The sequence below is a fragment of the Xenopus laevis genome, chromosome 5L (genome assembly GCF_017654675.1).
Source record: "Xenopus laevis strain J_2021 chromosome 5L, Xenopus_laevis_v10.1, whole genome shotgun sequence".
Taxonomy (NCBI): domain Eukaryota; kingdom Metazoa; phylum Chordata; class Amphibia; order Anura; family Pipidae; genus Xenopus; species Xenopus laevis.
The window spans coordinates 49,890,611-49,913,386 of record NC_054379.1 but is presented as its reverse complement, the minus strand read 5'-3'; the positions used below and the strand labels follow the sequence as shown (position 1 = coordinate 49,913,386).

The window sequence follows — 22,776 nt, the reverse complement described above, 5'->3', positions numbered from 1 at the left end:
GATTACAATATTTTATGGAACCCAAAAGGCTATTATTGTTCCTTTGAAAGATGCTATAATATACAAATGGATTTGAAATCTGGGATTACATCTTTATTGTGGCACTTTGACCTGAAAGATCAAATGCTAAACATATATGTACAGTGTTTAAACTATTCATAATGTGTCTTGTTTTCTGTTATTTGGCTTGAAGATGCTTGAAGTTCGGTTGCTCTATGAAATTAATGATTTAGAGTCCCCTGATATTGAACAAGTGGCAACACCTAGTGGAGGACCCAACTCCCAACCTATTGTTTTTCAATCACATCCGTCCACAAGCAGCAGTTCTTCTGATGGGATTCGAGACAACGTACCTTGTTTAAGGTGAGGAATTTTTGTTGACGTATAAGATCTGATAACAGATAATGACCTCTTGTGACATAGGCCTGATGTGCCAATTTTATGACCATAATATCACTTAATTTTAAATTACATAGTTACATCTTGTTGTTTATCTTAAATGCTTTCCTTCTCTAAGCACCCAGTGTCACTCACTACAGTGTTGTACAACTGTACACATCACATCTGAGCTAATACCAGTCTTGTTCTGTTCATAACATTTGTATCCTGTTCATTTTCATGAATCATATTTTGATTATACCAATTACTTTAAACCATGAATTTATCATTTATTAAACGAAAATTCACAAAAAAACACTAATACAAACCTTTGCAATCTAAAAGCTGCCGAGGTCATGTAGAAATCAATAGAATTTGTGCAACTGTAAAATCATTCTTTAATTCAAGCTTTTTGAGGTTTTCGGGTTATTTTTCCTTTGTATTTGCAAGAAAAATTCAAGGTTTTTTTAAGTTTTTCGTGTTAGTATTTGGACTAGTTCCACAAGTGTATTCATTCTTGCTTTTTATATTAGAATGTTTTAATAAATAACTTTGCATTTGTGGTTTCTAAAACCACTAAAATCAAAATGTTGATAAATGGGCCTCTAACGTTAACTCTAAACAGGTTCATTTTATCTGTGCAACTTTGAATGAAAATGATTGCACTGCATCTGAACCAGAGGCATACATCCAAAATTTGTCAGATGAACATAGTCCATTATTTTAAGCCAGATTTAATTGATTCAAAAAAGTAGCTCCTAATTCAGCTCCTTACAGTCTGCTCTTAATGTTTCAATGCTTTTTCATAATTGTTCCCCATTTTCCTTAAAAACTTGCTTTCCCTTGTGAATGTGGTTTTTCACACATTTTGTAGTTTATAAAAATTGTACAGAAAAAACTGATTTTACCTATCCCCATTTTACATTTATGTTTAATACTTTTTATTGTATATGTAGACCGAACCCTATTTAAAAGTTGGCACTCAGGTATGATGGAGAAATCTTGCCTGTGTGCATTCCATTCTTATATACACACAAACAACATGGTTTCGCTTTCATCGGACTTCTAAAAGTGAATTATTTGAGAACAAACTTCACCCATTACATATACTGTATGCAGATATATAACATATACATACTATTACTGTAGCTCTGGATATTACTGGAAGTAATATACCTAACATTTACAGAATCTTTACTTTTGTCTGTAACTTATATTTCAGGGTAAAAAGCTCCGCTTTAAAGCAATCTGCTGGTTATCAAGTGGAACTAGTTATACAGCTTGTGTGGGTCAGCGGAGAACCTCCACAGCAAATAACCAGTCTGGCTGTTAACTCTGCCTACGGGCTGTAAGTATATTTTTTGCCACATGAATGTGTTAACATGTTAGGAATAAGCAGATATACAGCACAAAGAAAAAACATTTCTTTAGGGCAGTGGCACATTAACTGGTTGTGGGCATTTTGCCTGCTGTGGTTTTCTATTTCTTTTAAAGGAGAACTAAAGCTTATCTAAAGACCATAGCCCTTTAGCAGTGAAGATCTGTGCCTCCAAATATGCCCCTGTGCCTCCAAATATGCCCCTCTTCTTTTCTGCCAATTCACTGCACATGCTCTGTGCTGCTGTTGGTTACCTGAGTGACCGACACACGATATACTGAATATATATTGTATAAATATCAAAATAGAAGGCTGATTAGAAAATAGTTTAGGTTAATGGTACATGACAACTCAGAAACCAGCATGATTAGCATCAGAATTTAATAGTAAGCCCTGTAGCATCAGCATATATGACAGGCAAAGCTCTTTTTCTGCTTGATAATTTGAGACAGCTCCTTAAGCTTAGCTTCTTAAAAGCTGCTCAGCTCCGCACACTGAGCATGTGCATGTCATGACACTGACACAAAATCCAAGATGGGGAATGCCTGTGACAACTTTGGAGGTCTGGATCATAATTACTATAGCAATGCTGAACCTTACTGTAGTTGATGCAGTTTTATTAATAGCTGTAAGTAAATGGCCCGCTTATGCTTAGTATTATGTTTTACATATGTCCATCACATACTTTTCTGGGTGGAGGATGGCCTATTTGTTTCTTCCTATACATGGAAATGCCGTGGGACATTTCACGATCCTTTACACCTGCCTTTATTAGTCGTGCTTTAGTATGAGCTTAAATTTCAGTTGTCCTACAGGTTCAGAGAAAAAAATAGTATAAAGATTATGGTATTTAAAGGCCGTCTATATTGTCAGTACAAATTCCTTTGCACATATATTATTGAAATGTAAACTAGTACAATGCAATTAACCTATTTTACTGTCTCCTTCAGAGTTGTTTTTGGCAACTGCAATGGTATTGCAATCGTTGACTACATCCAGAAAGCTGTTCTCTTGAACCTCGGCACAGTTGAATTATATGGCTCAAATGATCCCTATCAGAGACAGCCACGATCTCCACGCAAAACACGACAACCCTCAGGAGGTAAGAAGAAATAAATGTCATAACTCAAGGCTACTATAAACAGTGTTAGAATAGCTGCAGACAAAAGCACCACATAACATTAAGAGATCTCACAGGGATTTAAAAGGTGTAACACATAGATTCAGGGTTGATTCTGAAGTTTGCAAGTATAATTGTCTAACCCAGGATTTACTAGCTATAATAGAGCCCACCAGAGCAGACGTTTTGATTAGAAAGTTATGGGTATAGGGGATGAAGGCAAAATAAGAGCTTTGTGTTACTTTGACCTATCTGCAGCCTTTCAGTTATAATTGTTGTAGTTTAACAGCAGCTATAAGGACTTAGTTCAACTTAATATTATTAGTAGAGCCATGCATATTCTGTTTTATCTATTGCAACTGAAGACATCTTTACTTATATCAACATGGTAAACAGTCAGAACCAGACAGGCAATCTGGAATCTCTGGCAACACCAGATGGGCTTTTGTATTTTGCCATGGCCATAGCCTATTTTGGAGCTCAGACCAGACATGTAATCCATAAATTGCAGTAACCAGGTAGTAAAGTATTTATCACTTTACTGATGATCATTTTTTTAATAGTCTGTACAAGTCTGGCCATATGATCACAAAATGATTGATTTTGCCATATTCATACCTAGGACTATTGAGCATTTCATAATAGTGTGCACCATAGGCAGCTAAATAATATTCTACAGCATGCTTGCTACTTTTGACCGTAAAACTGCGTGCCTGTTTTTAAAATCAGACTGTGGTTGTTCAACCAGACACACCAAAGTATGACAACAAAAAAAGAACTATCAAATAGTAGCAGATGCGTTTTTCACTGCTTACGTAAACTACTAATTGTTCTCTAGTCCACGTGTGTTTTTATTCTGAAGTGGTACAAATATGGGCAAGCCTGGACAAAAAAAACCTAATTCTGCTGTTTCCAAGTAACACAAGATCATAAATCTTAATTATGTTTGTGTGTTAATGAACTCTAATGAAGACAGAAAGGCTGTGACTGTACCTTATCTTTTTCATTTCACTCTTCTTTACATATATTCATGCACTTACAGTGTCCATGTCAAAAAACATTTCTCATGTAACATACTTTAAGTTCTGTTCAGCAGGTTTTCTGTGGTACCTGTATTTTCCGTGTTTGTCTTTTTTTTTCTTTTCCTTTTTTTCCATTGCTTCATTGAAGGTATGCTGACTGTGGCTTCTTGCATGTGCGGCCTATCTAGCTTATATTCTGAGTCTGTGAAAAAACTGCGCTCTTCTTACATAAGTAAGTCTTGTCACTCCAATCACACTAGTTTATGATTATTACTGTGCCACTTTCCTCTGCCTTCATCATCTTTTCATGCCTGTGAGTGATATTACTGCTGTGGCATATCTTTTGTACAAAGGTCTTCTCAACTTCCTCCTGGGTGGCTGCCAACGGGCCAGATTTTTAGGGGGCTCTCTGAATTGAACTGGTTTAAGATCCACAATTAAGAGTGAATCAAGGGCACATGGGCACGCTACTATAAAATATGCCTTATGGGTTCTACTGAAACTTTTTTAATGTATTTCATTTTTCTTAACATTTGTATGCATGATGTTAAAAATTCATCAAACTAAAATAAGACAACTTTGATGTTAATGTATGTTTGAGGCAAGTGTAAATGAAAATGCAGGGTAAGGTTAATCTAACATTATTTTTAACAGAAAACTACATATCTCAAAGTGCAGTGGATTTCTGGCAGATGCATTGGAAGGACACTGTGGTGTCACTGTGGGTGTCACATTTTTGCCTACCAGCTACAGCTTTCAGTGTTTAATGGCAGAGAATGCTAGAAATTGAATTTGAAAGTTCATTATAGATACATCTCCATTTTGTCATCTAGAGAATCCTCAGTACATGGTGGCACCTGAATCTGAGCTACAGCAAAAAGAAAGTAAATGTACAGCTAAAGTATATTTGATTTGAAGTTCATTTTACACTAAAATAGTCTTACAATTTTGTGCAACATTATTTAAGATATATGTTAAGTACAGAGAAACCATGTGCCAAATTTGTTGTGCCTACCATGAGCTGATGAGCTAAATGCAACCAGAACAAGGGCACAGTGTGGTGCTTTTAGGTGGGCTCCAATACCAGGTAAGTGCTAGCGGTCTATTGTTTTTAATGGCCTCAGTTTTGCACGCCTTGAGACAGTCGGGAAAACTTGCTCCGGTCATCTTAATCAGATCAGGATATTAAAGGATAAGAATGAGCAACTAAATGCTGTGGTCAGTGCTCATGGCCAATGGTTGATGAAAACTGCCTTAGCTAAAACTGAAAGCAATTTAACGAAAAAGTGTAAAAAAATGTTCTCTATGTCCATGTTGAAGGGTCATTTACCAATGTTGCAATCCCAGTACTTATGCCAGGGGTATTGCTGCACTCCACCTCTCACAGGATTAAAAATCTGGAGCACGTACCAGATCGGATGACAAACACATTGGTGGAGGGAAGTGCATTGTTATTTTAGAGTATGACGTAAAAGTGCAAAAAAAAAAATGCCCCTCCTATATACAGTGCAGAGGCAGTACTCTTACAGAGGGAGGTTTAACTGTTTCAAATGTAACCTTTGCCAAATATATGGAACAAATAGTTAGAATCTAACAGCAGCCTGTTACCTTTGTCTTCTTAGTCCTTCACATGGTGCTATAATGTACAACACAGTAAGGTGTCTAACACCACCGGCAACAGTTAATCAATGTATAATATGGATTGCCGATTGCCATTTCTACAATCTTTAGTTAGAAACATATTGATTCTCAGTTTTATGTCATGGTCTTCTCTAATCTATCCTATTTCTATAATGTGTCTGTTTTAATGCAGTATTGAACAGCATTCTGCCATTTTAACATATTAAAAGAAATCACTTTGTAAAGTTTGGATTATTTAATTGTAAACTGTCAGTTTAGTTATTGTAGCAAAAAATCTCAGTTTTCTTTAACGCTTTTGTGTCTTTTTTTAAAAAGACCAGATTACAGAATAAATGGAACTTTTATCTTAAATACAAGCTGATTTGATATGAGAAACTATTGTGCAAGATATAAAGGTGTCCATAGTAACCATTCTGATCTTTAGTCTTATTTTTAAATTATAGTAGTCTGTTCAAAAATAATTATAAATTATGTGCTATTGGCAACTACTATTTAGCACCTATGTTAGCAAATCAGCCCCAATGACTTTTGGTGACCTAAATTGAGTATAGTGATTTTAAATTGAATGGAAGCAATTTGGCATTAAACCATCCTACACAGTCTGATTGGCCAAGTCTTAGATAAGAGATACATGAAAGCTGCACTGAAATCCACAAGCAATCTAAAATTGAATATAAATTTATAAGATTAATTTCATGATTAAAAGATGCACTGAAATCCACATGTAATCTAATCTGGCCCTCTATGTGTTACTGTGCTAGTAATGGAGAGTCCTCTCATTGCTATAGATAACAGTGTTGATAACTGAGCCCCACAAATAATGAACTGTTCTCCTGGCTAATGGATTAAGTGAATAATCCTACATCACTAGTTTATTTTGCTTTCATCTTGTATTCATATGACCTTACTTGCAGTTTGTTATAGTTTTATGTACACCGTAGTTTAATTTTTAAAATAAAAATACCTGTGTAGTATATAAGGATACTTTTTCCTATTCTTTAATTCTTGTCCACAACTTTTTTGAATGCAGTGGTTAGATTATTTCTCAAACCACATGTTCTAGAGCCAAATTTATTGAAATGTTGATGTTGAAAACACTATACTTGCAATGTCTATCCATTAGAAGATACATTGTAAGTTGTTAAATTGTCAAATTTGCACCATGGAAATAAGCCATAATGATCTGCCAGATATTCCATTGATATTCATTATTTTAACTTCATTGACTGTTCTAAACTGTCTGCTGGTTGGATTGTTGGTTGGTTGGTTGGTTGGTTGGTTGGTTGTAATGAGCTATTGGAGTAGATCAAACTTGTCTTTTTTGTAACTTCAACTGTATGTACTACAGGTATGTAATTCTTAGTCTAGAATTCTTGAGACCTGAAGCTCTCTGAATAAAGTGTGTTTCCGAAATTTCTGCTATAGTAAAAGCTGACTCATTGGGCACTCCAGCATTGGAGCATGTTTTCCCATATTTTGGAATGGTTTGGGGCTCCCCAAGTACATATTTTTAGTATTCACATACCAGGAATATGAGCTAGATTCAATGCAATGAGTTAAATGTATACATACTTCTTTGAGCTTTAGATTACCCGTGGATATCAGAGCAGTTTTCATGTAATAAACCATGAAATTCTTCTCATCAAATGAATCTGTCCCACTATGTGCTACTGTACTAGTCATGGAAAGTCCTCTCATTGTAATAGATATCAGTGTTGCTAGCTGAGACCGCTGTGTCTTCTAAACATCAGAAGGTATAATTAAAAGGTGTACCTTGCAGTCTTGTTCTTCATCAGTTTCCAACCTTAAAACCAGGAAGCGGGTAAGCTGATGGTCATTATGTGGTAACATCATCATCTTGAATTTCAAATAGTTTTTCCAATTCTTTACATATGTTTCCATTCTTTTATATTTCACAACATGTCAGTAGAGACAACTAACACTGCAAAACAAATGTATCATCTTTATTGTTAGTGTTTCTATAATATATTTTCATTTATTTGAGTTATTATTCATTCCCTATGCTGTGTATGTTTCAGCGGGCCTTTCTGACATTAATGAAAGCACGGTGGCATCAGAGGATCGCTGTAAATCCCCTACTTCAGGTAAACCTAATTAAGCATACATTGCACTTGAACTGCATGCAAGTTGTTCTTATTTGCTAACAATTAACATTCCTTGCTTGCTGAAAAAAAATTAAAACCTTAACGCATTGTCTTTTTTCCTGCCTACAATTATTCATTACCTATAGATTCTGAAGTTTATGTCAAATTGTGAATGTGTGGTCTCTAACCATTTGAGGAGTCAGGTGACAACTCAGAAATACTTGAATATTTCAAATGTTAAGAAACAAATGTACTATTCACTTGTCATTGATTTCAATACTATCACAGCTGATCTGAGCTGGGGAGATAAAACTTCTGGTCGATTTAAGTAGATATGTTCTAAATCTTGGATTCCGGGATTCTGAAAATCTGCATCATACAACATTTTTTTGTCAAGTCATTCATAAATCAAGGGAAAACTCATCTAGTTTTCATAAGCCTTGTTAAAGGTTAATGAAAGCGAAAATCACTGGGGGATGCAGATTTCATCAAGCACCCCCAATAATTCTGATTGCCCACCTTGGACCTGAGTCCAGTGCTCTTCTTCAATTAAAACCACACCGGTTTGGGCAGTGTCGGACTGGGGCACCAGGGGCCCACCAAAAACCCTTAGACCAGGGGCCCACCCAAAAACCTTTAGACCAGGGGCCCACTCAAAGTATTATTTTCTTCCTTACCTCACTCAACCTCTATTCTCCTAGTCTCTTTTCTTTACATACTATAACCTATGATTCCATCTATTTAGCCTCGTTATACTCATAGAAATAGGGAATGGCCATGAAATAAGCCAAATGTTTAGCAGGAGGGCCCACTGACACTGACAGGGAGTTTTCCTGGTATCCCAGTGGGCCAGTCCAACACTGGGTTTGGGGGATATTCCTTGTCAGTGTAATGCCACCATGTTTAGCCCCTTCCCAGTAGTAGTTTTCAGCTGTGGCACCAATAGGAATATACTCCAAAACATTGTGTTTTTCAGTGGAGAGGAGTACTGGGCTGTGATCCAAGGTTTGTGAACTTTGGGGTTGTCTGACCGGCACCTCCAATTGAACAACTATCAGTATAGGCATTTGAAGGATTGGTGTTGCACAGTGGAACACTAATCTTGAGTTTCTAAAAATATATGTGATTGTAATTGTGGCATGTTTTATCCACTATAACAAACAAGGGAAAGTTGTGCTCACCACTATTTTTTAAAACCATTAGGCAGGGGTGCAATGAGGCTGTGACCACAAAATACATATAGTCAAATACAAGAGTCCTCTGCACTCAACCCATTATCAATATATTTAAGACGGCGACATTTTGTGCATACTGCTACTAAAAAATGCCTTACCCTTTAAACAAAACAGGGATTGTTTGTCCATATATTGCAATATATTTAAAGGAGAAGGAAAGCTACAGAGGCATTTTATTGCCAATAGATTAGCTGCAATAGTGCAAGCTAGAATGCTATATTTATTCTGTAGAAAATTTTACCATACCTGAGTAAAAAGCTCTAGAAACTCTCTGTTTGTTTAGAATAGGAGCTGCAGTATTAATGTGGTGTAACATCACTTCCTGCCTGAGTCTCTCCCTGCTCTGGGCTCAGATTACAGTAGAGAAGGGAGGGGTGGGGGGAGAGGAGCAAACTGAGCATGCTCTTGCCCAGGGCAATGAGGTTTAAGCTGAAAACAGGAAGTCTGATACAGAAGCCCATGTGTACACAATAGAAGGTAAGAAATGCAGTGTTTCTTTTGACAGGGGACTCAGAGCAACATTACTTTGGGGGTTTACTGGTATATTTAGATGGACCTTTCTGATAAGGCTTACTTAGTTTTAACCTTTCCTTCTCCTTTAAGCTGGCCAACTACATCGCTGTCTTAAATATATTGATAATGGGTTGAGTGCAGAGAGGACTCTTGTATTTGACTATATGTTTTATCCACTCAAAAGATGGTTGTACAGTACTGTCACTTCAAAACAGCAATGCGTTATTTTAATGTATTCTGCAACTTTTTTGATTCTCTTGTCCCTGTAGTTTTGAAACTGTTGAGTTGTCATTATTAAATGTACCATACAGTTTAATAGGTGCTTTCATTGAAGTGTTTACTCATGCTGCATTGCAGTTTGATATTCAACTGTCCAGTAACCTGAGAGTCACTATATTTATAACAGAGGAGTTGTGGCACTGCCATCTGCTTTGCAGGTTGCATATTAAATGTCTATTACAACAGCTAATTTTATAGTTGTTATATATATATTGTGAGATTTCAGGTAGCTTGGATTTTTACCTCGGCACTTTTCTTAGCACAGAATAACTCAAACAGAGCCAAGTTCAATTCAGCCCAGACTCATTTTATTTCAACCAGTTCAAACAGAAGGTATTAAACAAAAAATCCAAGTTGGTTTGCAAAAATCATAAGTAATGCAGTCCAGCACTTACTGATACCGATCAGTTTCTTCAGTGGCTGTCTGACAAAGCAGTGGCACCAGGCTTATATATTTAGTTTCTCCCCTCTCAGTGGCTGTTTACAGTAGGCTCTCAGCCCCCTCCACACACACTGTGAGTCACCTGACTCATTTTTGGACAGGTGGCTAACACCACACCCAGACTCCTTCTTTCCCTTTCAGCCCCGGCTACTAAAGAAAACAACAATTCAGTAAATTAACTGCAATATCCATTATCCAGGGCTCTTAATCCCAGAACTGACCTGCATTTACCTTTAAACATATATATATATATGTATCTATATATATCTATATATATCTATATCTATCTATCTATATCTATATCTATATCTATATATATATATATATATATATATATATATATATATATATATATATATATATATATATATATAGTCCAAATCGTTCAGCACTCCACTACTCCACGCGAGTGACCCAGGTGCTACCGTCCATTGCTGCATCCAAAAATCCGAAAAAATGAGGTGCACACTGGGAACTTTTGTTTAGTTTAAAAGTTCATTTTATTAAATATAGGTTAAAAAATGTATAGGTCAACGTTTCGGTCTGTTCCTGAGACCTTTATCAAGACCATTAACACACCATAAAACATATTGTCCATAAATAAGTAAAACCAATTAGCACTCACCCAACCCCGTATCGCCCCTTGGGACATGTGATGCGTAGTTCCGCCCCCTCTCAGGGGTTAAACCTGTCACCACCTGAACCACATGAAAAGAAAGAAACAAGATCAATACAAAATTGTCATTATATACATAATAACTAAATCGCAGACTTTTTACTCCCGCACAGGATATATTGCACTTGTAACAAAAAAGAGTAACAGTGTAACCCCTATCTTTGTTGCAAAAAACACAGAAGAGAGCAATACTCATTCAGCCCTGCTGGTGCTAAAGTGTTCAGTTTCTTGATCCAAAATGCTTCGCGTTGTAGCAGCATTTTAGATCTATCACCCCCTCTCCTGGGAGGGGGATATGGTCAATCGCTATATATCTGAAGGTAGGTACCCTATGACCAACCTCAAGAAAATGGTTAGCCACCGGTTTATTTGTATGGCCATCTCGAAATGCTGTGCTTATTGCAGAACGATGACCATCCATTCGCAGGCGTAGGGTTTGGTCGGTTTTGCCCACATATGATAACCCACATGGACACGTGATCATGTAGACCACATGGGTTGTGGTACATGTAATGTGATGTCTTATTGCAAATCGTTTGCCTGTTTGTGGATGTAGGAAGCTGCTGCCTGGTGTCATAAATCTACATGAGGTACAGCAAGGGCACTTAAAACAACCTGGTTTGTTGTTACTCAACCATGTAACTTGGCGTGTTTGATAACATTTTACTGGATCACTTTTAACAAGAAGGTCTCTCAGATTTGTGCCTCTCTGGTAACAGTTCATAATGTTCTTTGGAACCACCTTACTCAGAGCATCATCAGCCTGGATAATGGCCCAATGATTTCTAATAGTCCTATTCGTCAAATTGGACCCTGAGGTGAATTTAGTGCTATAGACAAAGTGGGACTTTTTAGTATCACAATAGGGAACTGTCACCCGATGTCTAGCTGATTCTAATGCCCTTTGAAGCACATAATCTGGATAGCCTCGTTCCTTAAATCTATCCCACATCTCGAGTAGCTGATTCTCTGCCACTGATTCATTTGAGTTATTCCTTAAAACTCTACAGAACTGTGAAATGGGTAGTGATTTAATCATGGACTTCGGATGGCAGCTGTTATAGTGGAGTAGTACATTTTTGTCCGTCTTTTTACGGTACAAAGTAAAATCAATATGTTCATCTTTCTTCAAAAGTTCCACATCCAAAAAATGTATACAATCAGTGTGAATTTCATAAGTAAATTTAACAGGGCTCTCAAGTGTATTCAAATCACTGACCATCCAGTGGAACTCTTCCTCCGTCCCACACCAGACGATAAGGATATCGTCGATGTAACGACGGAAGAAAAGTATCTTGCTGCCATATTGAGGTATGATTGCAGTCTGTTCAAACTGGTGCATAAACAGGTTAGCGTATGAGGGTGCCATGGCTGCCCCCATCGCCGTCCCTGAAACCTGTAGAAAATAATTATTTTCGAAACGAAAATAATTCATTGTTAAAGACAGTGTTAGCAGTTCCAATATAAATGCAATAGGGGGTCCTCCATATGAATCGAGCGCTTCCAATGAGCGTTTGACTGCCTCAACCCCCACATCATGTGGGATACATGTATACAAGCTGACTACGTCCAGACTGGCCAACAAGCATTTTTGTTCCTTCGGAATTTTTAAAGATCTTAAACTTTCTAACAGGTGTGGAGTATCTCTCAAATAAGTAGGGGTGCTTTGTACTACAGGTTGAAGTATAGTGTCTAGATATATACAGATAGGGTGAAGCAGAGAGCCCCTACTGGACACTATCCTTATCGTCTGGTGTGGGACGGAGGAAGAGTTCCACTGGATGGTCAGTGATTTGAATACACTTGAGAGCCCTGTTAAATTTACTTATGAAATTCACACTGATTGTATACATTTTTTGGATGTGGAACTTTTGAAGAAAGATGAACATATTGATTTTACTTTGTACCGTAAAAAGACGGACAAAAATGTACTACTCCACTATAACAGCTGCCATCCGAAGTCCATGATTAAATCACTACCCATTTCACAGTTCTGTAGAGTTTTAAGGAATAACTCAAATGAATCAGTGGCAGAGAATCAGCTACTCGAGATGTGGGATAGATTTAAGGAACGAGGCTATCCAGATTATGTGCTTCAAAGGGCATTAGAATCAGCTAGACATCGGGTGACAGTTCCCTATTGTGATACTAAAAAGTCCCACTTTGTCTATAGCACTAAATTCACCTCAGGGTCCAATTTGACGAATAGGACTATTAGAAATCATTGGGCCATTATCCAGGCTGATGATGCTCTGAGTAAGGTGGTTCCAAAGAACATTATGAACTGTTACCAGAGAGGCACAAATCTGAGAGACCTTCTTGTTAAAAGTGATCCAGTAAAATGTTATCAAACACGCCAAGTTACATGGTTGAGTAACAACAAACCAGGTTGTTTTAAGTGCCCTTGCTGTACCTCATGTAGATTTATGACACCAGGCAGCAGCTTCCTACATCCACAAACAGGCAAACGATTTGCAATAAGACATCACATTACATGTACCACAACCCATGTGGTCTACATGATCACGTGTCCATGTGGGTTATCATATGTGGGCAAAACCGACCAAACCCTACGCCTGCGAATGGATGGTCATCGTTCTGCAATAAGCACAGCATTTCGAGATGGCCATACAAATAAACCGGTGGCTAACCATTTTCTTGAGGTTGGTCATAGGGTACCTACCTTCAGATATATAGCGATTGACCATATCCCCCCTCCCAGGAGAGGGGGTGATAGATCTAAAATGCTGCTACAACGCGAAGCATTTTGGATCAAGAAACTGAACACTTTAGCACCAGCAGGGCTGAATGAGTATTGCTCTCTTCTGTGTTTTTTGCAACAAAGATAGGGGTTACACTGTTACTCTTTTTGTTACAAGTGCAATATATCCTGTGCGGGAGTAAAAAGTCTGCGATTTAGTTATTATGTATATAATGACAATTTTGTATTGATCTTGTTTCTTTCTTTTCATGTGGTTCAGGTGGTGACAGGTTTAACCCCTGAGAGGGGGCGGAACTACGCATCACATGTCCCAAGGGGCGATACGGGGTTGGGTGAGTGCTAATTGGTTTTACTTATTTATGGACAATATGTTTTATGGTGTGTTAATGGTCTTGATAAAGGTCTCAGGAACAGACCGAAACGTTGACCTATACATTTTTTAACCTATATTTAATAAAATGAACTTTTAAACTAAACAAAAGTTCCCAGTGTGCACCTCATTTTTTCGGATTTTTATATATATATATATATATATATATATATATATAAAGGTGTTACATCATTAAACATTCATATTTTTTTTTATTAACATTTAATTGGCAGGAAATCTCATCTGCTATTCCAAAAATGTTACAGAACTGTATACAAATACTTATAATAATACATTAGTTAATGTAACTATATAGCAAATGATATGCTTGTTAACCACTTCATTTGTACTATCGTCGTTACCAGGAAACCCAATATCACATTTTCGGATATTCACACATTGGCAAGTTTATTTACAATTCCTGTACACAAGTAGGCATTCATAAATATATGCTAAATTGGCTTGAATTCAGTTAAAGGGAATGTCAACCCAAAAAAATGCTTTGTTTTTTTTTTGTCCAAATGAAGGAAAACATAGTTCTATACAACTTTACAATATACATTCATGACACATTTTTGTAAGTTTTTTGTATATGTTTTGCTATTAAAAGCAGTGTTTTTCTATTCTCTGCCCTGGTGGTTCAGACTGTTGATACAATGTAAGACAAGGCAGCTGATTAACAGACCTGTCTTTGCTGGGGAACTAAGACTTTTGCAACATTGTTTAAAAAATAACAACCAGGATTAAATCAAATTATGCTTTCAATGACAAATGTTTTTACAAATAACTTCAAATATTCAAATAAATAAATGGGTCTGTCTGAGAACTCCTGTCTAAGCACTCATTAATGGCATATGCACTTATGTACTGAAAGCAGTATACTCCAGTAAAGTTTGTTGTTCATGGATATTTTGGTCTAGCTCTCTGACTTGCCTTCTCTTTGCTTTCTGTTTGAGTGTACCTTAATTTATTCAGAAAATAGTTTTTTATTATAGAGGTGTACTATATATTTACAGGAGCCAAGTATTACACTTGTAATAAAGGGTGGAATATTTAAAGGTTAAAAAAAATGCAGGATCAACAGTTAAGTCTTTTGATGTACTGTGAGTGAGCAATTAATTACATATACAAGTAATATTATAACTAAATATATTTACTCGGTGTTACATAATGGACAGAAATGTATTTTGGTCCAGTGCCATCCTAGACACTGGACCTTAGCACACCCACCCCCAAGTCCAAACACACATGTGCTGAAAGTGCCATAGTGCACGTGTGTGGTAGGAAGTTTCATAATTTGCATGTGCTTTACCTTACTTCCTACCCAAGGCTCTACCTCCTTCTTCCAGGTAACCCCTGCATGGAAATGTATTTTTACAATATAGGTACCCAAGGGCCATCCACTAAAAGGTGCCTAGGACCCATCTAGGGTTGCCACCTTCCCACAAGACGAAGATCGGGCAGGGGGTGTGGCTGTGACATTGATGGGTGGGGCCATGATGTAGATGGGCGTGTTTGTGCCATCAGGGGCGGGGCTATGATGCATCGATTGGCCGATTGCCGTGTCAATCAAGGGAATCCTGCCCAGTTTTCCTTATTTGGAAAACCGGGCAGGAAGTTTTGACCCAGGAAGCCCTTCAAAATACCAGGCTTTCCAGGTCAAAACCGGAACAGGTGGCAACCCTAGTCCCATCTAGGGGTCCAAGGTCTCCTTTTATACTAAATATCTTAAGACACTCCCAACAAATGACATGTCAGCAGGAGCTTTTTACGTCTTCAGCCAAGTCTGATTTGTGACTCCTGTAAGTAAAGCTCAGTTTTGTGAGTGTATAGTCTGATTTTAAGGCTGTCTGTTTGCAAAGATCTTCTTATTCTTAGAAATGTTTGCTGGGTCTCCATATCTGTGCTACATAGTATTGGCACCCAAAACATATTGTGACTCAGCACCCTTCTAGCACCATTCTGGTCATACTAACCATTTCATAAGCTGAAGAAACTCCTGCACTACTGCTAACCCCCCCTCAACTCTTTGGTCTACACATCAGCATTGCCCCCACTCAGTTCCGTTGAACCCTTGTTGCTTGACCTTTCACTGTGATGCCCATTTATTGCACCCCACACTGGTGTCCGAAAGCATATGCTTTTTCTGCTTACCTCTATTTCCTGCCCAAAGTACACTGACAGATTTATAAAAAGTGAGGTGTTTTCCAGCACAGCTTTACAATGTATTTACACAGGGTGCGGGCTGTGCCTGTACACTCTACGTTTTACATTGCAATTTCCGCCTATGAAAGATTGTCTGTGCCTACTGTCTTTTGGACCCTGGTTCAATTGAAATCCCTGAATCCTTGAGAGATCTCCTTTAAATCATTATTAATTTTCCAGCATGCCAGGAACTCTGTGTAGCTTTAAAAGGGCTGCCTTTGCACCCTGAATGAAATTACTTTAGCTCTTTAACCTGCTGTGCCAAAACCTGCCACAAATTGATACATACATATTTTTATTGTGCATAATATAAAAAAAACACACCTTATGTATAGGCACACCTCCAGCCCTATGTATAAAACATCATGTTTCCTAGGTTAAGAAACACATACATGTAGGTCCAGTTAAAAAATAATGCATCCTATAACATGCATAGGCTGAAAACCAGCTCATATATATATTTCTTACAAAACGAGAAACCAATACTAATCATACTAGTGCCTTTTTGGCATTTTTCTTCTATTGCCCCCCTCCCTCTCTTCAAGAGCTGACCAGCAGCATTCCTCTGTGGCACCAACTGACTATATTTTATTGAGTAAGCAATTAAATATGGCTTATTGCCTTAACATTGCCCTATGTGAGCTTTAGGCCTGGTTCAACAATCTAGTTCATAGCCCTTTTTTGGTGCACATTTTGCCTGAGCTTTGTCAAGACTGAAAATGTATGTAATTCTATATATATATATATATAAAACTTTATGCAGTATGCTAATTTGCTAAATTTCCACATAGTTGCATTTGGTTTGGTGCCGCTACTTACAGTCCTTCTCCAAGGGAACCCTAGAGCTACCACCACCCTCAAGCTCGAAATAGCTTCAAATTTGTTACAGCAACCAGTTCAGCGAACTTGCGCCTAAAGAAAATTGCACACTGCATTTGTGCGGACTTGTGCTTCTTAATGAGCCCTTATGTGTCTTTTAAGACACTGTTATCCTCAATGTGTTGTATATCTTGATTCTCTGGCATAAAGGAAGGAGGGGCTGCAATTGCAGCTACAAATAAAAAATATATATAAAAAAATATATATATTTTTTAAAGAATGCAGAATTTTGAAAGTACTGGATTGAACTGTGCTACAGTTTAAATTAAATAGAACAAACGTCTTATTTTATATGATCTGAGATAAAGATAAGCTCCGCTTGGGGAGCAAGATAAATGTGCAACTTTGCATCTTTTTTTATGTTTTGTACATAAGCCCCCCCCCAACCTGTAATAAATGAAATAAATGAGCCCTTGTGGGTTTGATGATCATTAGGCATAACATTTTTGAAACAGCAGACGTGAACGCAACTGTACAGAATCTATTCAAAGGTCATCTTATTTTCAGAAAGCTTAGTGAGTCAAGGCCCATTCACTCAAGGCTAAGATTAGGGCTTTATTAATGGTTTGGCTATGTTAAACAACCCTTATACTAAAGAATAACCCTTATACTAAAGAATGAAGAACCATCTCATTCCATTGGTGCAAATACAATTAAAGGGTTTCTTTGTACTTGTTTCATTGAAGCCTTTAATTCAGCCAAGTAGATTATATTGCCTAGTTTTGTCATTTTTCACCCAACTTGCCAATATCTGCCAGTGTGTAAATCCGGATGACCCAGATGCTGTTTGGAATTGTACAGATTTAAATCTCATGTTGTGCTGACGATTGCAACAGTGCATCAATGACCAAATGAATTAATGGACTCACTGGCCTAATCCAGTTATTTGGATGACTGCAGAATGATCCAAGCAGAGATGTTAACCCAGAAAGTCAATACTTTGGGCAACACACCTTTTACATCCCTGACCATGGCTCCTGTAAGCTATCCCCTGCTCTTTAAAATGCAGAAGTTTCCTGCAGATTTGTGGGTGTGCGTTTGAATGTTTTTCAGTGGTGGGGGTTCATATAAATTTGGGTGCCAATCACAGGGAGCAGGAGACTGTATTGTTATTGTGGGTGACTGGATAAGAGGGAAAATCAAGGTTGATACTGGAAAATCGGTGTGAGTTGACAGGGCAAGGTTCTTTTGGCCTTTGGGGGGAGTTAAATGGACAGATCAGCTTATATATACTCAACTTCAATGTATCACATGCAGCTATTTTAAATAATATAAACACACTAAAAAAAAAACACACCCGTCATTACAATATTTTGGATGAATGTTATCACCGGCTCCAAAATACGTTTGCATTAACAGCCAAATTAACAGTGCTTTTCTAAACCCATAGCATAATCCTCTGTGTGTTTCCCTATCAGCATGGTGACAATTTGAATGTGTGAAGTAAATTGTGTCTTTAATTATATAGGTTGCACGTCCAATTCTTCTGATGAGGAACAAACAAAGAGTAAATTTATAGAAAAGGGTACAGTATACTTGTTGCTCACATCATTTCTGCATGATTTTGTTCAGCGTTACGATGATTAGATGTTGACTTACTGTGTTAAACTGTTATTTACAGTGAAGATCAAAGGCAGAAGGTTATCCAAAGCGATAGTCACTGATCTAGGTAGGAAAGATCAATTTCTCTTCTGTCCTGTCCCAGTGCCTTGCGCTATACCAAACTAACCACAAGTGGGTATGCAACAAAAAAGAGAAATCACCTTTTCTGCTTCTGTATTGAGGTTTGGGGGTTGAGTGATTAACACAATCTTCCAGTCTGGAAACTTTTTAATTCTTTTAACATTCTTCTTGGTTGCTTTGGTGAAAAACAGTATCGAAAATAGCAAGGATCATTCACTAAAATTATTTTAAACTTTTGAAAATTGCAACTTCTTTTTAATAAAAAAATATTTATAAATTTTTTGTTCAGTAACACAACTAATTTCTGGAAACATTTCATATACACTAGTCTACTTTTGTATTTGCTGATTGAGCCCTGCTATTTTACCAGTAGCCAGGACCTGGTGAATGGGTATACACAGGTTTGCCTTTGGCAGCTTTGGTATGTGGTATTAATGTAATTTTAATTGTTTTTTTTTAATGTTATGTGACAAATCGTTATAACTGTAATCTGTACTTTGTGAATGTTTATTTTAAAATTGTTACATGAGATGGTATTGCCAGTATTGCTGAAATCCTTTCTACCTGGTAGTATTGTCGGGTTGTTGGCAGTTCCTAGGGTTATTTCTTTGTATAGTGCCAACATATTCTACATTTCTTTACAGAGATTATAAATCATTCACATCAGTCCTGCTATTCTATATTGTGTTTTAATGCACTTTGTGTATAAATCATATTAAGTAGTGGAACGGTTTAATAAGTGAAAATAAAGAATGTTTCATTTTGTCAAACGGGGAAAAAAAATGCTGTCCTTAACTTATGCTACCATGGCAACATTTCAGGTTTTAGGAATGGTTTTCTTGCTAGTTCTCCTCACCTGAGTAATTTTGTTTTTCTACCTACACACCATAGTGCTGGAGCAAAAGAAAGCATGTGTGATGGTGCGCCTGGTTGTGCAGATGGAAGGAATAAAAGCTGGGGTAGTTGGTGACCACCAACTCTACAGCTTAACTAGGTGGGTGGCACTACACGGTACACCATTCACTGGCATGAGGTTGGCTCATTGGAATATAATATCCCTCTCTATGCGTCTCATAGGGCACTTATCTGTGAGTAGATGGTAAATAAATAAGTGGCCCACAAACTACAGTCCCTACGCAAACGACTTGCTGATGGACTATGGGGGTGTGGTCCTCCTTTCTGGGTGCTCGTTAAAAATAAATAAATAACTTGTTTACCCTTCTCCAGATGCGATGGCTTCTACCTTCCGTGTGTTCTGATATTAGAAAAATTCTTCTATTAAGTAAATATCCATTTTGTCTAATTTTTGTAGGATTACTGTAGGCTTATTACTGTTTATTCCCATAATTTCCTTGTATCAACAGAAAATGTACTTATGGGAAAGAACTGAATCAAAGCCAAGTAACTATTTTCAGAATGGAGGCATTGACTTATTTTTATATTTCCAGCAATGAGGCTAATCCCCAACCAGTGGCTCGTGCTTACCAATCCCTTGGCTGTTGCTTCCAGTTGCCTCAAAGCAGATGCTTATTTTTACTGCACTAATAAAAGAAAAAAGGTTTCGCTCTGAACTCAAATCCAAATGGAGGCAGATCTCAGTAGTGTAGAATCCTCAACTTCATACACACCAACCAGAAAATGCTTAAAAAAAAAAAGAGAGAGCACACAAGGGAAAACTCCCATAGTTACCACCAATGGTATAGATGCAAGGTTTTCAAAATCCTGTTACCACTTAGCAGGGAATGTGAGTAATATGTATCAGGTAAGGGTCACCATAGTGCTCCCCATCCCGCCTATATACTCACAAGCACAATGTTAAGAGTAGCTTTTCAAAATACAATTTGATCTCAGCAATGGCAACCCATGCAGTCGGTGTGTGAGAAAACAATATACAATTTAATGTTGTATAAATAGTAAAAACAAATATCTACTCACAAAGTGGATAAAAGTACTAGCAGTAGAAATTTCAAAGGAGAAGACGATGACTGCTCCTAACTTCCAACGCACTTCAAGAGTGTCAGCGTATGCATGCGTCTTTAAAGTGGTTTAAAACACCGCTGCCATAAATTGACCCAGACAATCAATAAATATATATAACTATAACAATGAAAGTTCATAAAGTACAAGTGGTTGCTAGGAACTTACCCCAGCAACTGCTGCAAATGCTTTACAAACAGAATAGTGACACAAATATATGAAAAACAAATCGAATATGTACTCGGCGTAAAAGCTCTCCATCATTAGAAAATAATAAAAAAACACCTATTAAAGTGTACTTGTTTGCTAGGGAGCTATCTTAGCAAACAATATGCACGTATTTTTGGTGCAGTAATAAATCGATTAAAAGAGTTGATAAGAAAGACACATATTCTTGCTGTCTAACAATAAAAAATGAATACTTGCAAAATATAATTAAATAAATGTAACTATTAAGTGCACTTGGTTGCTAGGGACTAAAACTAGCAAACGAGAAAAAAAAGGGTATTTGCAGGCTTACCTAATTAACACAAAAAATGTAATCAAAAGCAGCTAAATCAAGTTCCCAATTAAGACCGGCAGGTAATTATTTTTCTTGGCTTATTCTTCACTTGGAGGAAAGTTTAGACCACCGTTCAAATAAAGGTAGGACTACATGGACGTTTTCAGCGCAATCCGATCAACGCAGCGACACCATGCGACAATGCATTCACTTACCTTACCTCATTTTTGTCGCGTGCAACTTGTCGCAGCAACTTGACGCGGTGTGTTGAATTTCGTCGAAAAGTCCTTGTAGTCCTACCCTAAGGGCTAACTTTTTTGGCACCCTCAGGAGCATTATAAAGTTAGAGCAGTGGGTGTTAAAAGTTTTGCAGTAACATACAGATTCTCCCCTTATTGCATCAACACTTGTGCCCACAGCATTGGTAAATTAACCCTACTATATAATTAAGAAATGACTTGCAATTAGTATGTTAGCCTCACAACTCTCTCTCTTTTCTCTGCTTAAAGGAAAACTATACCCCCAAAATGAACAAAGCAACAGATAGTTCATATCATATTAATTGGCATATTAAAGAATCTTACCAAACTGGAATATATATTTAAGTAATTATTGCCCTTTTATATCTCTTGCCTTGAGCCACCATTTTGTGATGGTCTCTGTGCTGTCTCAGAGATCACCTGACCAGAAATACTTCAACTCTAACAGGAAGAAGTGTGGAAGCAAAAGACACAACTCTGTCTGTTAATTGGCTCATGTGACCTAACATGTATGGTTTGTTGGTTTGTTTGTGAGTACAGTAAATCCTACGATCCCAGGGGGCAGCCCTTATTTTTTAAAATGGCAATTTTCTATTTATGATTACCCAATGGCACATACTACTAGAAAAGTATATTATTATGAAAATGGTTTATTTACATGAAGCAGGATTTTACATATGAGCTGTTTTATGCAATATCTTTTTATAGAGACCTACATTGTTTGGGGGGTATAGTTTTCCTTTAATCTGAATAACATAGACAGCTTTCATATGTACATTTTTTGTGCATTTTTTCTTTTGTTGAGTTCAGCAAGCTTTCTCGTGTGTACAGTTTGTAATATTTCATATCTTATGCCAGATAAAAGATCCCATACTTGTACACCCCATGTAATGTTTCTTCTTTTTTAACATATGTGGACATATGTTATTTGATCTTCATTCCAACAGTATATCAAAATAAGGGGCAGGTAATTGAGCGAAATAAACTGACATGTAAAATAATGCTAAATAATCCTATGCATAACATTGAGCTGCCAGTTGTTTTCTTTTTGTTTTGTTTTTATCAATAACAAACCACAGTCATATTTTTCACCTGCGAATGTAAATATTGTCTAAAAATCTTTTAAAACTGGTGTTTTGTGGCATATTCTATTCCAAAGGATTTAATGCTGATGTATAATTGGCAGCATATTAAAATAGGCATTATGCTTCTTACAAAATTAGGCATGCATTCATACAAATCAGTATGCATTGATCCTGGAAGCAATATTTGGTGTCAAATACCTTATTAAGCAAGGTCAAAATCATTCCAACAGTATATCAAAATAAGGGGCATGTAATTGAGCGAAATAAAAAGGTAAAATTGATTTGGAATCAAAATCAGTTTCTT

General features: G+C 37.1%; 1 protein-coding gene across 11 annotated transcripts in view; it reads left to right on the top strand.

Annotated features, from left to right (window-relative positions):
• stxbp5.L (syntaxin binding protein 5 (tomosyn) L homeolog) overlaps positions 1 to 22,776 on the top strand; it is a 180,377-nt gene that overhangs the window by 143,912 nt on the left and 13,689 nt on the right. For 2 of the 11 annotated variants that reach the window (XM_018263044.2, XM_018263043.2), the window contains exons 16-22: positions 194 to 363; positions 1,601 to 1,726; positions 2,707 to 2,858; positions 4,047 to 4,130; positions 7,579 to 7,644; positions 18,434 to 18,490; positions 18,587 to 18,634. In XM_018263044.2, coding sequence (XP_018118533.1) covers positions 194 to 363; positions 1,601 to 1,726; positions 2,707 to 2,858; positions 4,047 to 4,130; positions 7,579 to 7,644; positions 18,434 to 18,490; positions 18,587 to 18,634 — 703 coding nt within the window. The remainder of the gene's footprint in view (positions 1 to 193; positions 364 to 1,600; positions 1,727 to 2,706; positions 2,859 to 4,046; positions 4,131 to 7,578; positions 7,645 to 18,433; positions 18,491 to 18,586; positions 18,635 to 22,776) is intronic. The other 9 variants (XM_018263045.2, XM_041562728.1, XM_018263046.2 and 6 more) reach the window with 5 other exon arrangements.